A 19,213-nucleotide genomic window follows, 5' to 3' on the forward strand; every position below is an offset into this window, starting at 1 on the left:
ATTATTATTATTATTATTATTATTATTATTATTATTATTATTATTATTATTATTATATGTTTTGGATTACAGCTCCAGGAAAATTGCTATTGGTTCTAGGAGTTGTAGTCCACTACTGTTTTCTACGCGAAGCCAACAGGAAACTGAAAGTTACTTGGGAAGGCCAAGAGCTCGAACACTGTTTCCATCCTAAATACCTTGGTGTCACCTTAGACCGAACACTAACATATAGGAAACACTGCATGAACACCAAGCACAAAGTAGCTGCACGCAATAACATCCTGCGGAAACTGACTGGCAGCGCATGGGGAGCAGACCCACAAGTAATAAGAACATCAGCCCTGGCCTTGTCTTTCTCAACTGCAGAGTATGCCTGTCCTGTTTGGCACAAGTCTGCCCATGCAAAGCAGGTGGACATAGCACTGAATGAAACATGCAGAATCATCACGGGATGCCTTAAACCTACACCTGTTGATAAACTCTACAAGTTAGCTGGCATTGCCCCTCCTGACGTGCGACGGGAAGTTGCTGCTAACGGTGAGAGAAAAAAGGTTGAACATTGTGAAAGCCACCCACTGCATGACTATCAGCCTCCTCCCAGTAGACTCAAATCAAGGAAGGGCTTCATGAGAACCACCACTCCTCTTGATGTTCCTCCAGCAACAGCAAGGGTGTCTCTCTGGGCAGCTAAACCAGGCAACTCTAACTGGATGGCCCGCCATGAGGGTCTTCCTCCAGGGGCAAACCAGGAATGGGCAACTTGGAAGTCCCTGAACAGACTCAGAAGCGGAGTGGGCAGATCAAAAGACAACTTGGCAAGGTGGCACTACCTGGAGGAATCCTCCACCTTGTGTGACTGTGGAGCTGAACAAACAACTCAGCATATGTATGCTTGCCCACAATGCCCTGCCTCATGTACGGAGGAGTTGTTGTTTAAAGCTACAGACAATGCGGTTGCTGTTGCCCGCTTTTGGTCCAAAACTATTTAGTTGCCTGTGACTTCTTTTCTTTTCTATTTTATTTCCATTATTTGAAATGTATTTGCTGTACCAATGCTTTTGACACGAAATAAATAACTGTTTTCTAAGCTCTGAACTGGCTAATTCATGGGTGGGAGTACGATTGTGATATGAATTTCATGAAGGCCCATCCTGATTCAGGATGGTGCTCCTTCTCCTTCTACCAGATCAGTCTTCTCCGCCTTCATGTGTTGCAATGCCTGTCTATCTCCTTCCTACTCCTTCATTAAAACTCCTACCAATGAGCCATATATAGCTTTTTTGAGTTGCTTTTTTAATGGCCCTCACAGAGTCTGCAATTATACCACTAAAGCAAACAACATACCTCCCCCAAATTGCTAAATTCTTGCATCTGAGGAAGCAGACTTAATCTTATGAAAAGTTATGCTGCCATGTACGTTCTCTCAGTTAGTCTCTAAGGTGTCACAAGACCCCTTTGCATATTGATAACCCAAAGTATCACAGCTACCATATTTCATTGCATAATAGTTGCCAACGCATGATAGTCATACCTTCAATTTGGGGGTCCCAAAATAGATTTTCCCCCTTTCCTCACATAATTGCTACAGGTAGTTTTAAACGAAACAAAAACAAACATGGAGTTCTCTCTCCTCCCTTTCTCCTTCAAAGACAGCTTTAACCAGGGGTTCCAAAACTAAGGCCCTTTGGCTGGATGCAACCCCCCCAAGGACATTTACCTGGCTCCTGCTCTAAACTTTAGACTTAGAGTTTCCCTAAGTCTGAAACAACTTGAAGGCACACAACAACAATCCTAATTAGCTTGACTACCTCATGAGCCAAAAGCAGACCCACACTTCCCACTGAAATACTGGTAAATTTATGTTGGTTAAAATGGTTACTGTATTTTTCTTTTCTTTTTTGCAGTGTACATAGTAATTTATTCTTTCCCCCCCCCAAAAAGTCTGCGGGATTGTGAACCCGGCCTTCAACTCCAAAAGTTTGAAAACCTCCGGTTTAAACAAACGGGAAGTTTTCTTTCCCTCTCTTCATCGTGGGGGTAAGACAGGTTAAACAAACAACAACAGAAACTGGCAAACACAAGGCACCAATTTTATGTCATCAAGTAATAGTTGCATCCTTTCCTTTTCCAAGAAAAAGGGGTAAATCATGTGACTATTATGCAATGAAATATGGTATGTCTTGAGTGCTAAATTCCTGGTTACTCCACTAGGAATAGAAAGAAAGCCTTCCCTTTTCAAGCCCCATTCCCTTGCCCAGTCTTTTCCTTCCTGACTATTTTACCTGCAGTTTAGCCATGTTGTTTTCTGCATCAGGGAGAAGCTCCACAGTCTGTCCCTTGACACGCAGGGTCTGCTGTCGCTCTGTCACTCCTAACTGATGCTGGCGGACTTCCCCTTCCACCTGAGCAAGAAATTGATAGAGATGCACCCATGCACAAACATACCCCCATTAGGATGAATGAAGAGGAAGATTAAATGACATAATCACTGGTTAGCTTGGCAACACCCTCTGTCAGGAAAAATTATCCTGCATAAGCTGCGTTGATATCAAGAGGAGGTCCCAAAGAACACTATTTTGTTCTTGCACAATCCCTGTTAGTTTCAAAAGGGACTTCCTTGAGAAACCCTGGTGGGTTGTGTCCCATGGGTCTATGTTGTCTTTCTGCCACCCTTAACAAGCCCTCTTAAAATGACCTCACATGGGGCACTCAAAATCCTCCTGTCAGCCATTCCTCTCCCTAAAGTGCCATGCTGCTGCTTACTGTTGCCTCAAGTGTCTATTCTGATGGTGAGACAGGGTATCAATAAAGAGCCAGCATGGCATATAGGTTTGAGTGCTGGACTAGGACTCTGTGATAGCAGAGATCAAATCTTTCCACAGCTATGGAGGGATTAATGTGACTTTAGTCTCTCTACCTCAGACCAAGGCAATGACAACCCTTTTCTGAGTGAACCTTGACAAGAAAATCCGATGGTAGTATGTTCTTGTGAGGGTTACAATAAGTTAAAAAATGGCTTTAAGCCACACAACAAAAATGGGACATAATCATAGAATCATAGAATATTATTGGAAGTTGGAAGAGACCTCATGGCCCATCCAGTCCAACCTCCTGCTAAGAAGCAGGAAATCGCATTCAAAGCACCCCCGACAGATGGCCATTCAGCCTCTGCTTAAAAGCCTCCATAGGCTCCAAATTACACTATGTAACATGATTTTTGTTCCTGGATTATAAATGTTATTTCCTAATTGGTTCTATCATATAAACATGGAAAAAGTGTACTAAACTGCAAAAACAAAGTGTTGCAGGACATCCTGTAGAATATTTTGCTATAGTTTTCAATGAATTTTAGAGTCTCAAACAATTCAACATAGTTTGCGGCAGCCACAAAAACAAATTTTCTTTCAAAGTAAGAACCACAATTAAAAAGGAAATAACATTTTCAAATCAGGAACCAATTTGTTTTCATATTTTGTTACATAGTGTTATATACACAGGGACAATGCAGACAAGGGGAAAGAGATTTCCCCTCTGAGATGGCATGGTCATGCTGGATAGCAAGAGTGCGTCATCCCCCATTTTGTTCTCACCTGTGTCAAGGTCAGCCCCAGTGTTGACATCTGACCCTCAATCTCTGTGATCTGCCCCACGAGGTGGCCCAGTTCAGTCTCTAGGGCTTCCAGTTCTGCTGCCTGGTGTTCCCGTAACTCCTGAAAAAGGCAGAGAAGAAAGATGAAAGTGGTGGAGGAGCAGGCGATGTCAGCAGGAAGGAAATCAAAAGGGATTTTCAGGATTGTGTGTGTATTCTGTATGAAAGGGAATTCTGTCTTTAGGAATTCCACATATTGCAGATATTTTCATTATGAACATGAATAGCTTCACACTAAAAAGGTTAGTTTGGGAAACTAGTTTCCTATCATTTGCTTGGATTCTTCATTCACTTTAAAAAATAAGATGATGCAGAGAACGCTATCAGCTAGACTCTAGATTAACATTTTGAGTGACTTAATAATTTCTTCTCTAAAATGAACTGAACTGTTGAACAGAGAAGTATATTTATGTTTTTAACAAGAACCACAAAAGTGTGTGACATCATATACTGACCTTACTGCAAACATAAGGTAGTAATTTTATCACCAACATGTTCCAAATAACTTCCACAATCTAAAGAGGGCAGTTTTCCAAGAAAGGTTTAACCTCCAAGGGAATGTAATGCTCAATGGTGTATCATTTGCCCTCAGTAGATTCTGATAGGTAAAGACTCCATGCCCAGTCCTTAATTGAGCCATATCGACTCCCTTTTTACAGTTCTAAAGTGATTCTCTTAGCTATGAACAAAGTATAGATTACAGCCCAAAAACATACTTGGCCTGGCTGTTCTATTTTTTCCTACTAATCTACTAAGAGCACATTTTAGCAGCTCTTCCATCACCTTCACACTCTTTTTGTATTCTATTAAGAACAGTTCATTGTATTTCTAATATACTCAGCCCTCCACATTCACAGATTTAACATTTGCAGATTTCATTATTCATGGGTTTGTTTTATATGGCTTCTCCGGAAATCACTAGGTTATTCAGTCTCAACTTCCACCATAGGTTAACCATAGAGTCATACTAGAGGACCAACAGATTCCTACAAAATTATCTCTAGAAATCTCTATGTCTTCCAACACAATTTTGTGATCAACTTCTGGTGAAAAGTGACAAAGAGATACACTGGAGGATCCAGAGAGGTGTTCTCTCAGGTAAAAAAAAGGGAGTGGCTGTATTCATGGTTTTCTACTTTCTAACGCCTATGCCTGTAGAGGGCTGTCAGTAAAACTTTTGACACAACTTAGGCCTGCCATTCTCCAGGATAGAGTGAGAGTGGGGAATCTTTAGTAGTCTGGATATGTAGCACTTCAACCCCCAAAGGCTTCACTTAGTATGGTAAGCACTGAGGAGGTTGCAGAAATGGAAGTCTAAACTATTCAGAGGACCAAGTACGGTATATCCCACTCCTAAACCCCTTAGCCACCTTACATGTGCCCAATCACAATGTTTGAGATCTGCTGCAGGTGCTCTTTTAGCAACACTCTCTTGCTGTCAGGTTTAGACAACAAGGACACAAAAAACAGATTCTCAGCAATAGCCACCTCCTGCTACATTCTGTAATTACCCTGTCCTGGAAATTCAAAGTTCAGTTTTGGACATCTTTTATACTTGTTTCATAACTGTTTCTATGGACTTCACAGGCTAAGTCAGGAGAGGGGTTTCTTTTCTTTTTAAAAAATATTTTTTATTAAATGCTTTTACCACAACTGTATTACCCATAAAAATTTACATAAACAAAGGGGAAAGGTATGTTTGGGGATAGGGGGGGTGACCATATACATATGTACACATACATAATCTGTGAAATGACAAGATACAGAGGGGGAAAAGAAAAAGAGTAGAAAAAGAAAATTAAACCAAAAAAAATGAAAAAGAAAGACAACAAATGGGGGGTGGGTGGGTATTATAAAATATGTACCCAAAAGTGACTTCCATCTATTATATGGTGTTTTATACAGTGCTCTCTTAATAAACTTACATCTTCTGTCTTATCAGTCCTTGGTGTCATCACATCTTCTTTTAACTCTCAATCACTCATTTAACAATTGTCTCTTGATTACTGTGTCTTAAAACTATTATTTTGAGTTTTTCATTTTTTAAATAATTTTAATTGGTTCCCAATCTGTTTGTTTTCTTGGTCTGCCTTGAGTATTTGATAATAAATACGTAAGCCTATCCATATTCATGATCTTTAAAATGTTGTTAATCCAGGGAGGGGTTTCTTAGCTATATCTTAAGAGGCCATTTAATCACTTTTGCTTGTGATGTCATCCTTCTCTTCTTTACATACTCTCTGCCTCTGGAATAATGCAGGTTGTGCATCTATGTAAATGCCTATCAAATAACCCTCCAAATTCATTCTCTGAGATTTTTACATCCAACTAAGGTAAAACAATTTGAGATTGGCTATCATTGGTACAGTTTATGTTTCATAGCACCTAAATTTGTCTCTAGATGTGTCAGTACAGAGACTTCTCAAGGGACTCACTGTATTCTGCTTACGAAGGGGCTAGCAGCCTTGTTCAGGACAGAAATTGGCTAAATCTCAAAGGAACTCTCTTTGTTTCTCATAACACAAAAAAGGGTCCATCGCTTCCCCTTGCTTTTGTGTCCCAAATGCCACATGGCCAGAAAGGGGGTATAACTTTTACCTTTATCAAACCTCCCCAATCCCCAACCACCATCTCAAATTCATCTTTGATGTCTAAAGAAAGATGCAATTTTGTGAGAATCTGTCATCACATGTCTTCTACTAACATTACTTTAAACATCCATGCCTGATAAAGAAGCCTGTGTGCTTCGAAAGCTTGCATACTTTATTTTGTGGCCTTTGGCTGTGTTTCATAGAGTTATCACCTGTTGAGAGCTTGTTTCTCAGCACTTAGGGCATTTTTCTTCTTACTCTTTCAGCTACTAGGCTATCCATAGTGAGGTCATGCCCATTTTTGGGACAATTGAGTCCTTTCATGTTTTCTGAATTCACCAGCAGGTCCTATACTTCATAATAAGGCTATAAATGCTTCCAAGCATAAGTGACAGCTTCACAATATGGTATGTCCCATGATTTTGTTGGACAAATGTGGAATTAACAATTTGGATTGAACAATCACTACCAAAATAAAGATATGGAACACAACTAATTGTACTATATAGAGCAGACATCTTCAAACTATGGCCCTCCAGCTGTTTGGGCCTCCAACTCCCAGAAGGCCTTGCCAACTTGTTTAATGGCCAGGAATTCTTGGAGTTGGAGGCCCAAACAGCTGGAGGGATGCCTGATATAGAGTATAGACTATATTCAAAATGGCACCCTCAGTAAAGATTCCAAAGGGTTTCAGCAGTCAGAGAAGAAACGTGAAATAGAGCCACACAAGGCTACTTCTCTTATTCTACTTTCTGCTTTATCCTTTTTTTGGGTTGTTGTATGTTTTCCGGGCTGTATGGCCATGTTCCAGAAGTATTCTTTCCTGATGTTCCTCTGAGGATGCCTGCCATAGATGTGGGCGAAACGTCAGGAGAGAATACTTCTGCAACATGGCCATACAGCCCGGAAAACATACAACAACCCTGCAATCCCGGCCATGAAAGCCTTCGACAACACATTATCCTTTTTTTGTTTGTTTTATTTTACAGGGTGCAGTCTTGTGTGGCAGACACTGGCTTTTATTTTACATATTGATTTATGTGGTACTATATATTGATTTAAAAATTGGAGTAGGATCCCAGGAGATGGGGTTTTGGATCCCTATGCAGCCATGTAACTTCTCTGAGTGATCTTGGGCAACTCACATTCTCTAAATCTTAGGCCCCTTCCACACAACTGAATAAAATCCTACATTTTCTGCTTTGAACAGAAAGCAGTGTGGACACAAATAACCCAGTTCAAGATATTGTGGGATTTTCTGCCTTGATGTTCTGGGATATAGGGCTGCGTGGAAGGGCCCCAAGAGGAGGTCCATGGAAAATCCTGTCTGAACAAATTCTGCCAAGAAAACCTGTGATGGGTTCACTTTAGGGCTGCCATAAGTCAGAAATGTCAGCCACACACAACTTTCATGTAAGTCAACCCTAAAACTTGAAGTTACACAACAGCAACAACACGTATGTAAGCTGCACCAAGATCCTGTTTGACCACAGAGCAAGATAAAATAGAAATAAATAAGTGCACTGCATGAATGAGCAGGCATTACTCAGTTACTTCAAAAGACAGAGTGGGTGCGTGTGTTTGAACTCTCATTATTGTTAATTGAAATAGTCTCCACACCACACCCATTCTCCTATCTATATTTCTGTAGGAAACAGACCCAAGAGAAATGGTTTTCCACTCCAACATGCCACCAGCATCTTAAGCCCTGCTCCCAGCATTGTTGTTTTACCTGTTCGGATGAACGAGAGATGGGCAACACTTGCACTTGCATAGGGGGCTCTTCTTCCTGATGGGAAACCAAAGGAAAGGTCAACATAAGGCTCTGACATCTTTCCCCCATTCCCATTTGGCCCATAATGTATTTCTACCCAGCTGGTAATTGGAGCATAGCCAGAATGATTTTGGAGCAACAGCAAATTCAATATTATTCAGATTGTTCCCCATAGCTCAGATCAACACAGTACTTGCTCCCTCACGCTCCTTCATACCTGCTTATAGGCCAAGTGCTGGGAATGGGTGAAGCGAGACCCCTTGGCCAAAGCTCCAGCATGCTCACGGCCCATGCCGAAAGTACCCAAGAGCTGGATTAGGTCACGGGAGGTTGTTCCTGAGTGGGCTGGACCAGAACGAGAAGCCCCTTGCCGGAGCTGGTCTAGGAGACGACGCTGCAACCTCTGATGCTTCCACTGGCGGTATTCCTGAGTGAAAAAGAAAGGAGAAGAGATAGCATCACTACAGACTGGTGAGAGAAAAGGAGGCTAAGCAAAAATTCTTGAGAAGAGGAACCTGCCAAACTACAATGGGTGGGTATGGAAATCCTATCCCTTCTAGCAGATACTTAGGAACTCAGGTGAGTCCAAGTTTTGGAAACTTGGTAATAGTAAAAAGAGACCAATTTAGGTCACTGAGAAAATTCAGAAATCTAGTCAGACATCATGCATGTTCTGTGGAAACTTGCTAAGAGACTCAGAAAAGCTTAATTGGGGTGCAGAGGAGAGATTTCAGGACCAAAGAACTGCGACTTTTTATCATTAGCAATGCACACATAGGCTTTCCTCTCCCATTATGTTAGCGTACATTAGATTTGTTTAATGGTCTTATTGGTTTCAATTATATATCTTTAATAATTCAATGTTTAACTCTATTTTAATGTTTCTATGTGTTAGGGGTTATTGGTTTTAATGTTACAGTAGAGTCTCGCTTATCCAACATAAACAGGCTGGCAGAAAGTTGGATAACCGAAAATGTTGGATAATAAGGAGAGATTAAGGAAAGCCTATTAAACATAAAATTACATTATGATTTTACATATAAGCACCAAAACATCATGTTTTACAACAAATTGACAGAAAAAGCAGTTCAATACACAGTAAGGTTATGTAGTAATTCCTTTATTTACAAATTTAGCACCAAAACATAGCAATGTATTGAAAACATTGACTACCAAAACATTGACTACTAAAAGGCAAACTGCGATGGATAATCCAGAATATTGGATAAGTGAATGTTGGATAAGTGAGACTCTACTGTATATAATAAATAATAATAAAACTTTATTTGCATTCCGCCCTATCTCCCCAAGGGGACACAGGGCAGATTCCAACATACAATGGCAAATATTCAATGTCTCCATAAACAAACAAATACCGACATAAAATCCCAGAGAAACCCTGCATATAAAAATAACATTAAAACCTAACATCAATTTAAAGTCTAACATCAGTAATTAAACCTAACATCAATAAATTAAACTACATGTAGTCAAACAAAATTATATATAGTAGAGTCTCACTTATCCAACGTTCTGGATTATCCAACGCATTTTTGTAGTCAATGTTTTCAATATATTGTGATATTTTGGTGCTAAATTCTTAAATACAGTAATTACAACATAACATTACTGTGTATTGAACTACTTTTTCTGTCAAATTTGTTGTATAACATGATGTTTTGGTGCTTAATTTGTAAAATCATAATCTAATTTGATTTTTAATAGGCTTTTCCTTAATTCCTCCTTATTATCCAACATATTCGCTTATCCAATGTTCTGCTGGCCCGTTTATGTTGGATAAGTGAGACTCTACTGTAATAACATAAAATCCAAACAAACATCCACATTAATTTACAACAGCCAACTAGAGTTCACAGTGTGGGCTGCTTATGTGGTCAAATGATGACCATTGGGTTGACATGGACTAGGAAGATCCAAATACGATATAGTTCTCAGCCAAGGGCCCGGTAGTGGTCTCTCTTTATCTAATCCTCTCCATATGCTAGTGAGCATAAATAGGTCTTCAGTTGTTTTTTGAAGGAGAGGAGGGAGGGGGCCAGCTTTATTTCTTTAGGGAGGGAGTTCCAAAGGTGGGGGGCGACCACGGAGAAGGCCCTCTCTCTCGTTCCCACCAGCCGTACTTGAGATGGGGGTGGGATCGAGAGCAGGGCCTCCTCCGCTGACCGCAGTGCCCTGCCTGGTTTATAAGAGGAGATGCGTTTGGTCAAATAGCATGGACCTGAGCCATTTAGGGCTTTAAAGGTAATGACCAGCACTTTTTATTTAGCCCGAAAGCAGACCGGCAGCCAGTGGAGCTGCTGCAACATGGGAGTGGATCTCTCCCTGTACGGGCTCCTGTTAGTAATCTGGCTGCCGATCAGCTTTGAGTCACCTTTGGCAGAGAAAAAGCAGGGTATAAATATGTCTATGCGTATGTGCATATATACACATGCACACAGGACACATATCCATGCATAGATGAATGTATTATAAACAGCCAAGAGTAACTGGAGAGCATGGTTGTAGGAACTATCATGATGTACATCATCACATCTGAATTCATCCCCACATTACTGTACACCACTAAATCAAGAGAGCCAGATTCACTTCCACCTGTGATGCTCACCTCTGCCGTCATGCGTGATCCAAGGCCTTGGCTCTTCCACTCATTCTCCCAATCTTGGGCTGCGCTGAGTTCAGCCATGTTTAGCTCGAACAGAGAGGGCACCAAGGATGTCGGTTGGGGCAGCTGGGCTGACACTGGGGGCAGGAACTTGACAAAAAACTCTTTTCTCTCTGTAGAGAAAGGAAGAAATCAGTCACATTAACTTCACTTACTGCAGTAAACTTTGAGGTGACCACGTAGGCCAAATGTTAGGAGAGTAGCTTTCACCCTCAAACTGACATTGGAACAGACTAAAAGTCCATATGCTCAAAACAAACAAACAAACAAAAACATTTGGGTCTACTGATCATAGAACTAGAGCATACAACCAGGCAAAGCAAATTATACAAATCAGGATTACATTCCTTTGCTTTTTACACACATACATGTACTCGCAAACTGTGATTCAATAAAATTTCATCAAGAATACACTCTTAGCACTACCATGGCCAATATAGCTGTGAATCTACATTGATCATCAGCTTTTGGAAGAGTAATAAAAAGGGTGAGTTTTAGAGTCTTTTCTACTTGGGAGTATGGAGCTAAGGCCATGTAACATGAACACTGCTTTTAAATTCCTTAAATCTCATTTAATTTTAAAAAGAGAGTTTGGGAAGGAGGAAAAGAGGCTTAGATTCATGGCCGGAATACTGTGTGTATACATATACACACAATGGAAAAGATGTGTGCTATAGGGAGTAGCAGATAAACTTGCAATTTTTTCTGATACTTGATGACAAAAGACAGACATAGAGGCATTCCTTCAATATATTTCTTATTGTGTCAGAAGCTAATTGAAACAAGTCACTTCTGATGTGAGAGAATTGGCTGTCTACAGAGACGTTGCCCAGGCAATGCCTGGATGTATTACCATCCTGCTGAGAAGCTTCTCTCAGGTCCCCACATGGGATGCTAGGGCTGACAGATGGGGATCTCGCAGATTAGAAACTTCAACCTTCAGGTCAACAGTTCAGCCGGCACAAGGGTTTAACCCACTGTGCCACTGTGGCCCCTATACATTCAAGATAACTGTAACAGAAAACTGATGTAGCTTCTGAAATATTTCAGATCTTTCTGGGACAAAAATCTGAGGTCTTTTGGTATGATTCCCCTTTTCCTAGGCTTTCACAAAAAATCCAACAATGTGAAATCACCATAAATTAGTGAAACTACTTATATTTTGTCCATCTGCAATTTGCAATGATTCATTATTGTTTGCAAGATTCATATCCCTATTGGGCAAAGGCCAAGGGCTTGCCTAAGTAAAGAAATTCCACTTCCTGGGTTTGCTTATTCTCTGAAGAGGGACTATGAAACATATAGTCAGGTTATTTTCTGCAGGGACTGCTCCAGTCTATTTTATGCAATGCCTACAGCAAAATAAATTTCCAAGATCCTAAAATCGGTATGAGAGAGTTCGTTGAACAATTTAACATTAAGTATGAGCAACTTAACGACGCTCCATGCAGTCTTGCCGGCCACATGACCTTGGAGGTGTCTACGGACAACGCCAGCTCTTCGGCTTAGAAATGGAGATGAGCACCAACCCCCAGAGTCAGACATGACTGGCCTTAACGTCAGGGGAAACCTTTACCTATGAGCAACTGAAAACTTGCACCTTCTTCCTTTACATACTTCAGAATTTTTTGTACTGTAGTCTTATTTGTATTATGTATTTGTATTATGAGTCAGGGATCTTGTCTTTGCACAATTCGATATATATACATGCCATTATACATACAAACTATCACCACATTGGCTCTACCCTGGATGCAGGAGGTCATAAAATTCAGAAAACTAGAGCCTATATGCAAAGAGAGCCTGCAGCACCTTTAAGACTGAGACAAAGAGGTTGTAGAATAAGTTTTCATAGATTTAATCTCTTTCTTCATCAGACACACAGAGTGAACTCATTCAGAGGAATTAACCTATGAATTGTACAAGTAGCCACAGAAATGCAAAACTTGTGGGTATGGTGAGGATTGAGGTACAAAGATTATTGAGGGATAACCATAGTTAAGACTGAATGTGTCCCCTCATCGCCACAGGTATTGCATTTCTATGGCTATTCATACAGTTGGCTCATAAAGATCCAATCTTATGCATTGGTTCACTCTATTCATAAGGAAATAGACCTCAGTACTGGTTTGTTTCATGTATCTGAGGAAGTACAGTAGACTAAAAAACTTATGTTACAACTTCTTTCTCTCATTAGTTTCAAAGATGTTACAGCATTGCTTTGTTTATGTCTTGAAAACTAGAGGGTTTTTTTTCGTGTCAGGAGCAACCAGAGTTGCTTCTGGAGTGAGAGAATTGGCTGTCTGCAAGGACGTTGCCCAGGGGATGCCCAGATGTTTTTGATGTTTTACCATCCTTGTGGGAGGCTTCTCTCATGTCCCCGCATGGAGCTGGAGCTAAAAGAGGGAGTTCATCCGCGCTCCCCCGGGTGGGATTCGAACCTGGCAGCTTTCAGGTCAGCAACCCAACCTTTAAGTCACGAGGCTTTTATCCCCATGGCCACCAGAGGCTCCTAAACTAGAGGTTGGAAAAGCCTCTTGTTTTGGACTGTATTTCTCCAAATCCTAGGCTAGTATTTCAAAGTTTTGCAGTGAAATAAATAGTAAAGTCCATCCCAAGAGCCGTTTAGTAGCTTCCCTTGTATGGGTTTTCCCCAGGAGTCTTGCGAGCAGAACTCACCTTGGGGTACCTTCCCAAGAAAGGGGTCTGACTCTCGATGAAGGACCAAAGGTTGAGCCTGGAATCGCTTCAATAGGCATGAGCCCTAGTAAGTGGGAAAGGGAAACAAGAGAGGCTGAGAAAAATAGTCACTAATATTATTGGAAAGAACAAAGAACCAAAGAACACCATAAGGCAGGCCTGCACAACTTGGAAGTAGTAAGGGACTGAAATTAAAATAGGCGAAGCCTCTTTGTGTTATTTAGGTTATTAGCACCTCACTCATGGTTGCAAGGGGGTGCCTTTTTATTACCCCGCTTCCCCTCCGCCTGGTTGCAGGTTGCAGTCCTTTTCTGAGAGAAAGAAGAAGTTCCTCAGTTCTTGCTTCCATCACTCTCCCTTTCTGGGTTGCCTCTGTTGTCTCCTTCTCCTCTGGATGGAAAAACCACCAACTCTGCACTATCTATTTCCCTTGCTTGTGAGGGGGAAAACTTACTAACTTAATGGTTAAACTAAGTCACTCCCTATAAATGAGGGAAATGAATGGTGTGGAGTTGGCGATTTTGTTGCCAGATGAGAAAGAGATGGCAAAGAGAAAAGGAGAACAGCAGATGAGATGCTGAGGCACTACTTCTTTACCACCTCCTTCTCTCAGCCAATCTAATGTTGAATTTTAATGTAACCTGGAGCCCGATTCAACCCCCCCCCTCCACCAATGAAATTAGGTGTGACTCTGCTGTACTTACTATGAGGGTTTTTTATGCGGTTGTAGGGAGGAAATCCTTCTGTTCCTCCTATGAACTTCCAATAGGCCAAATGTTTAACCATTTTGAGTGGGAAAACCAACCCTCCCTCAGATGCACTGACAAAGTGACCCCAAAAACAAAAATCACTAAGCCAGGTAGGAAGGGTTCTCTCCCCACCATTCACTCCTTTGAAACAAATAGTGTGTTCAGGGCCCACTCCCCTTGATCCAGACTCTTAATCTCTTGATCTGAGAATTCAGTTGTCCTTTCAGGTACTTCCCTCAGTGACTGAAGATGAGACTTTCTCCATGCTACACGGGTTTAACCTTCCACATCAGGAGCTTTGATTTGAATCCCTCTCTGACTTTATATATACTTTGATAGATATATTGTCCTTCCAGACCAACTCATGACCACCCGGAACCTCTGGCTGCTACCTGAGGAGCACCAAATACAATTCCGTAGCTCCAGCCAGTTGATATTGTGTATCCTCCCAAAGGATGACCACAGGCCTTGCATCATCTACCCCTGCAGTACCCCACACCAATTTGCCCCCAAACTGATATTGGTGTTGAACACCATTCTCATCAGTTTCCCTGACAATAGGTCAATCTTTAGACAATAGGACCACCATTCTCAGCTTCTCCACCATGATAATTTCTGAAAGCCACCTATGCAGAGAAGATCTCACTGCAGTGGGAAGTTGCAACCTCACCAAGTACTTCTGAACAAGGCTATCTTGAAAGGGAACTTGAAAGAACTACTGTAACTCACTTGGATGAAATTAGGCCCAAGAGACTGAGTCTATGCGTGCAACCATCAACCTCAATAACTTGGATAAGACCACCAGTTCCGTAGTGGTCTCACTCAACACTATCCTGATGAGAAAATGTAATGTATCCCTTCTAGGTCTGAGAAGAAACACTGTGTGTTGTGTCTATAGGGGCTCCCAAATGCTAGATTGCAACTAACAAATGGATATGAATAGAGTGAACCTCTACAAATTGTCATAATCCCTTGTCTGAGGAAAGCTTAGGGCTATGTTCATGCCCATGAAAACTCAGAGAAAATAGATAATACTTATCTGCAGAGAAAAACAAAGTCAGCAATCAGTGTCTGTTATGATTAGAAAGCTGAGGGAAGAAGGTGGTTTCTCCTCAGAAAGAAAGAAAAAAGTGTGAACCACATTCAGTAAGGCATCCTGGTTAGGAAGGTAGAGGTGAGGAAACAAGAGTATTTCTCCCCAGATAAAATATGTCACAATATTTGTGCTACCAATTCCCACTAGGATATCACAGCAGAATATCTAGGGAAGTCAAATCTGTCAAAATCAATGCCTGAAGCCAGAACAAAGTGAACCCCTTTCCTGGAACAAAGTGACAACATTTTAAAGAGAAGTGACCTCTCTGATTTAGGATAATTAAGAAAACTGATAGAATGTGAAGACGCCCTGCCTCAGATGTGCATAAGAGGAATACCCAATGTAACAACTGCCTCTCCACATAGCAGCAAAAACAGTTATCACCATATACAGTAGAGTCTCACTTATCAAACACTCGCTTATCCAACGTTCTGGATTATCCAACGCATTTTTGTAGTCAATGTTTTCAATACATCATAATATTTTGGTACTAAATTCGTAAATACAGTAATTACTACATAGCATTACTGCGTATTGAACTACTTTTTCTGTCAATTTTGTTGTTAAAACATGATGTTTTGGTGCTTAATTTGTAAAATCATAACCTAATTTGATGTGTAATAGGCTTTTCCTTAATCCCTCCTTATTATCCAACATATTCGCTTATCCAACGTTCTGCCAGCCCGTTTATGTTGGATAACTCTACTGTATAAGCATACCATTTTGGGATCCTGGAGGACGGGGCTTACTCTTGGTTCCATCATCATCATATGCCATTTAGTGCAAACACAAGAGAAAGCACTCTCCGCAGTTGATCCCAGACTACAGAATTCCCTCCCTTGGAAGGTCAGGGTGGCTCCTTCTCCGCTGTATTTTTGCCAACAGAATAAGATTTTTCTGTTTCTCGAGGCCTTTGAGTGTTAGCTGCCTATTCAGGACTTTTAGCTTGGTCTTTTGTATTTTTGTCATTATTTCTAATAAGGCCTTTTAAAGTAATTTAATCTAATATTTTCAATATGATAGTTGATTTAACTTTTTTCTAGCTTTTGTACTCCCCATTTAACTATTGTCTCCCATATTAGGAGAACAGTGGAAAATAAATAAATTATGTAGCAATCAGTGTGATCAGAGCAATGAGGAAGCATACCTGTAAAAGTTGCAAGCGGGGGGTACGGCAGGAGGGGGGCACCCATGGAATGGCCAGTTGTTCCTTGACGGCGGCAGCAATGGCTTTGTGAAGTGTGGCCGACTTGCCTGCAAAGTCACAGCAATTTAGATAGATCCCCACAACACAAGACCCAGTCCTCCTGGTGAATCTCTTTCTGCCCAGTGCCCTCCATACCCACAGGCTGGTCAGCATCTTCTGAGGCATCCCGTGGAAGTTTCTCCACCAAGAAGAGGAGGAGACGTCGGATTTCAGGTTCGCTGCTGTACAAGAAGGTCTGGTAGCCCACCTCTCCTTGATAGCCTAAGTCCTGAATGATAGAAATACGGTATAAACTCAGAAACTGAGGTAGAAGTGGCCCTCTAGACATCCAGTGACTTTGGCTACCAGCATCCTTACTCTAGGTGAGGTTAATGGAAGTTAATGGAAGTCAGAGCAAAGGGTGGCTCCCATGTCAGCAGGCTCCACTCCAGGCTTTAGTCTAAAATGTAAAGTTATTGAACTCTATCCCCAGAATACATTCGGTATTTTTGATAGCTCTTCTGATGCAATCCAAAATCCTGAGTAAATTTACAATCCCACAAACTGGGCACTACCATCTGCCAATGATGGAATTTACAGTCCTAAAACAGCGGCCTATGATTTCCAAAACCGAAAAACAACCCTTTCAATTTAAAGCAGAAATTTATGGTTGAAGCCATAATTTTGACCTACAACAAAGAAGAAGACAGTGATTCTGTCACACATGAACATGCATACCACTCTGCCACAACAGACACACAAATCTGAAACACACAAACCTACAATGCCCCCATGGGGTTTTCCCCACTGACATTTCTACTCCCTCTCATTTCCAACTGCCTTCTCTGGTTTTTTTTTTCTGCCCCATGTCTCCATTTGCTGCCCTCTCTATTCCTCAAATTGGTAGCCCAAGAAGTCCTTCTCCTTTTGCTTTGTTTGGCTGGAAATTACACAACTCAAGCTCACAAAACATTATTGTCTTCCTTTTCCTAGAAGCCTTTGGACAAGAGAAATGGCTATGGGTTACATTGGCTGCAGATAAAAGCTGTGAAGATTGCAGAAGAGGTCTTAGTGTGGAAGGAATAGGTTGCCTAGGAAAACATAGGGGTTGCCCAGGTTTGTGGTTGTGCCCACAGTCAATACTTTGCTGACTTCCAAATCACCATCCTGAAGTCTGAGCCCTCACTCAGTGCATCATGTCCCTGAGCTTAGTTATACTCACCTGGCAAGCTTGTGCCAAGCTCATGCCTATCCGGAAGCGAGCTGACATGCCAGGAGGCAGGATGTGGCTGAGGCCTGCCCCCACTGAAGGACTGATGACACGGAGGCATCGTACCACAGACTCAATAATCAGCTCAGTGGTGAACTCACGGATACTTTGGACTTCATCTGGGATGTCCCTGAGGAGAAAAGGGGAAAGTCTAGAAATGACAGGTCTTCCCAAAGTGTTGCTGCCAGTTCACCCAACATCACATTGTTTATTTGATGCAAAGGAGAGGCCTATAATGCAGGTGGGGCACTTGTAGCTTTTCAAAAGATGACCAGTAACTGCTGCTATCATAATCCATCATGACTGAAACTGGCTAAGACAGATGGGCACCGGAGATCGACATTTTGAGGGCTAGAGGTTTCTCAGTCCAGCCCTGGATTTTCCATTCCATCTACTTAGAACAGTGGTGGGAATACGTGCAGCCTCTGGGGCTACACACAGCTCTAGAATTCCATTTTCATGGCTTATGAAAACCGCATCTATTCATCCAAGCAGCTGCCCCAATTTACACAAAAATAGGGTTGTTGTGTATTTTCCAGGCTGTATGGCCTTGTTTCAGAAGTATTATTTCCTGACATTTCACCCACATCTATGGCAGGCATCCTCAGAGGTTGTGAGGGTTGTTGTAGGGGGTGGTCCACAAAGATGTAGGTGGGAAATTGGCCACTGGCCTAGACATAGTTCCCCACCCCAAGTTAGTGAAACACAAGCAGGCCATGGCAGATAGCATGACATGACTGCCTAAAATGTGAATTCAAATTATGAAAAACAAAAACAGTATATGGGAATGAATTGCCTGCTGCCCCATCCTTTTGCACAGTTTGTCTGAGGTAAACACTGCTCTGTTACTGGACTACCTATCTCAGCTGTCAACTTGTGGGAATATAGTGTCCTTTCATCTTCAACAAAGGAAATGAAGATATATTCTGTCAACCTTCTCCTTGCAAGGCTAATAGTGTACTAAATACCATGGGTTTAGAAAAGGGAGAGGAACAAGAGACCAAATTGACAAAATCCGCTGGATAATGGAGGAAGGCAGGGAGTTTCAGAAAAATATCTATTTCTGTTTTATTGACTATTCTAAAGCCTTTGACTGTGTGGATCATAATAAATGATGGCAAGTTCTTGGTGGCATGGGGATACCGAGTCACCGTGTCTGTCTCCTGAGAAAGATGTATAGTGACCAAGTAGCAACAGTAAGAACAGACCACGGAAAAACAGACTGGTTCAAGATTGGGAAAGGAGTACGGCAGGGCTGTATACTCTCACCTTATCTATTCATCTTGTATGCCGAATACATCACACGATGTGTGGGGCTTGATGAATCCAAGGCTGGAGTTAAAATTGCTGGATGAAACACTAAGAACCTTAGATATGCAGATGATACTACTTTGATGGCTGAAAGTGAGGAGCAGCTGAGGAGCCTTATCACCAAGGTGAAAGAAGAAAGTGCAAAATGTGGGTTGCAGTTAAACATCAAGAAACCAAGATTATGGCAACCAGACTGATTGATAA

At 41.5% G+C, this 19,213-nt stretch overlaps 1 protein-coding gene across 1 annotated transcript in view; it reads right to left on the reverse strand.

The window, feature by feature from the left end:
• Positions 1-19,213, reverse strand: part of ccdc22 (coiled-coil domain containing 22) — a 36,334-nt gene that overhangs the window by 6,814 nt on the left and 10,307 nt on the right. Inside the window, exons 3-11 of the mRNA XM_008103927.3 lie at positions 17,651-17,828; positions 16,585-16,717; positions 16,390-16,496; positions 13,377-13,461; positions 10,641-10,810; positions 8,232-8,441; positions 7,973-8,029; positions 3,591-3,710; positions 2,283-2,402 (exon numbers count right to left, since the gene is read on the reverse strand). Of these exons, the coding sequence (XP_008102134.2) occupies positions 2,283-2,402; positions 3,591-3,710; positions 7,973-8,029; positions 8,232-8,441; positions 10,641-10,810; positions 13,377-13,461; positions 16,390-16,496; positions 16,585-16,717; positions 17,651-17,828 (1,180 nt within the window). The remainder of the gene's footprint in view (positions 1-2,282; positions 2,403-3,590; positions 3,711-7,972; positions 8,030-8,231; positions 8,442-10,640; positions 10,811-13,376; positions 13,462-16,389; positions 16,497-16,584; positions 16,718-17,650; positions 17,829-19,213) is intronic.

The sequence above is a fragment of the Anolis carolinensis genome, chromosome 2, assembly GCF_035594765.1.
Source record: "Anolis carolinensis isolate JA03-04 chromosome 2, rAnoCar3.1.pri, whole genome shotgun sequence".
NCBI lineage: Eukaryota > Metazoa > Chordata > Lepidosauria > Squamata > Dactyloidae > Anolis > Anolis carolinensis.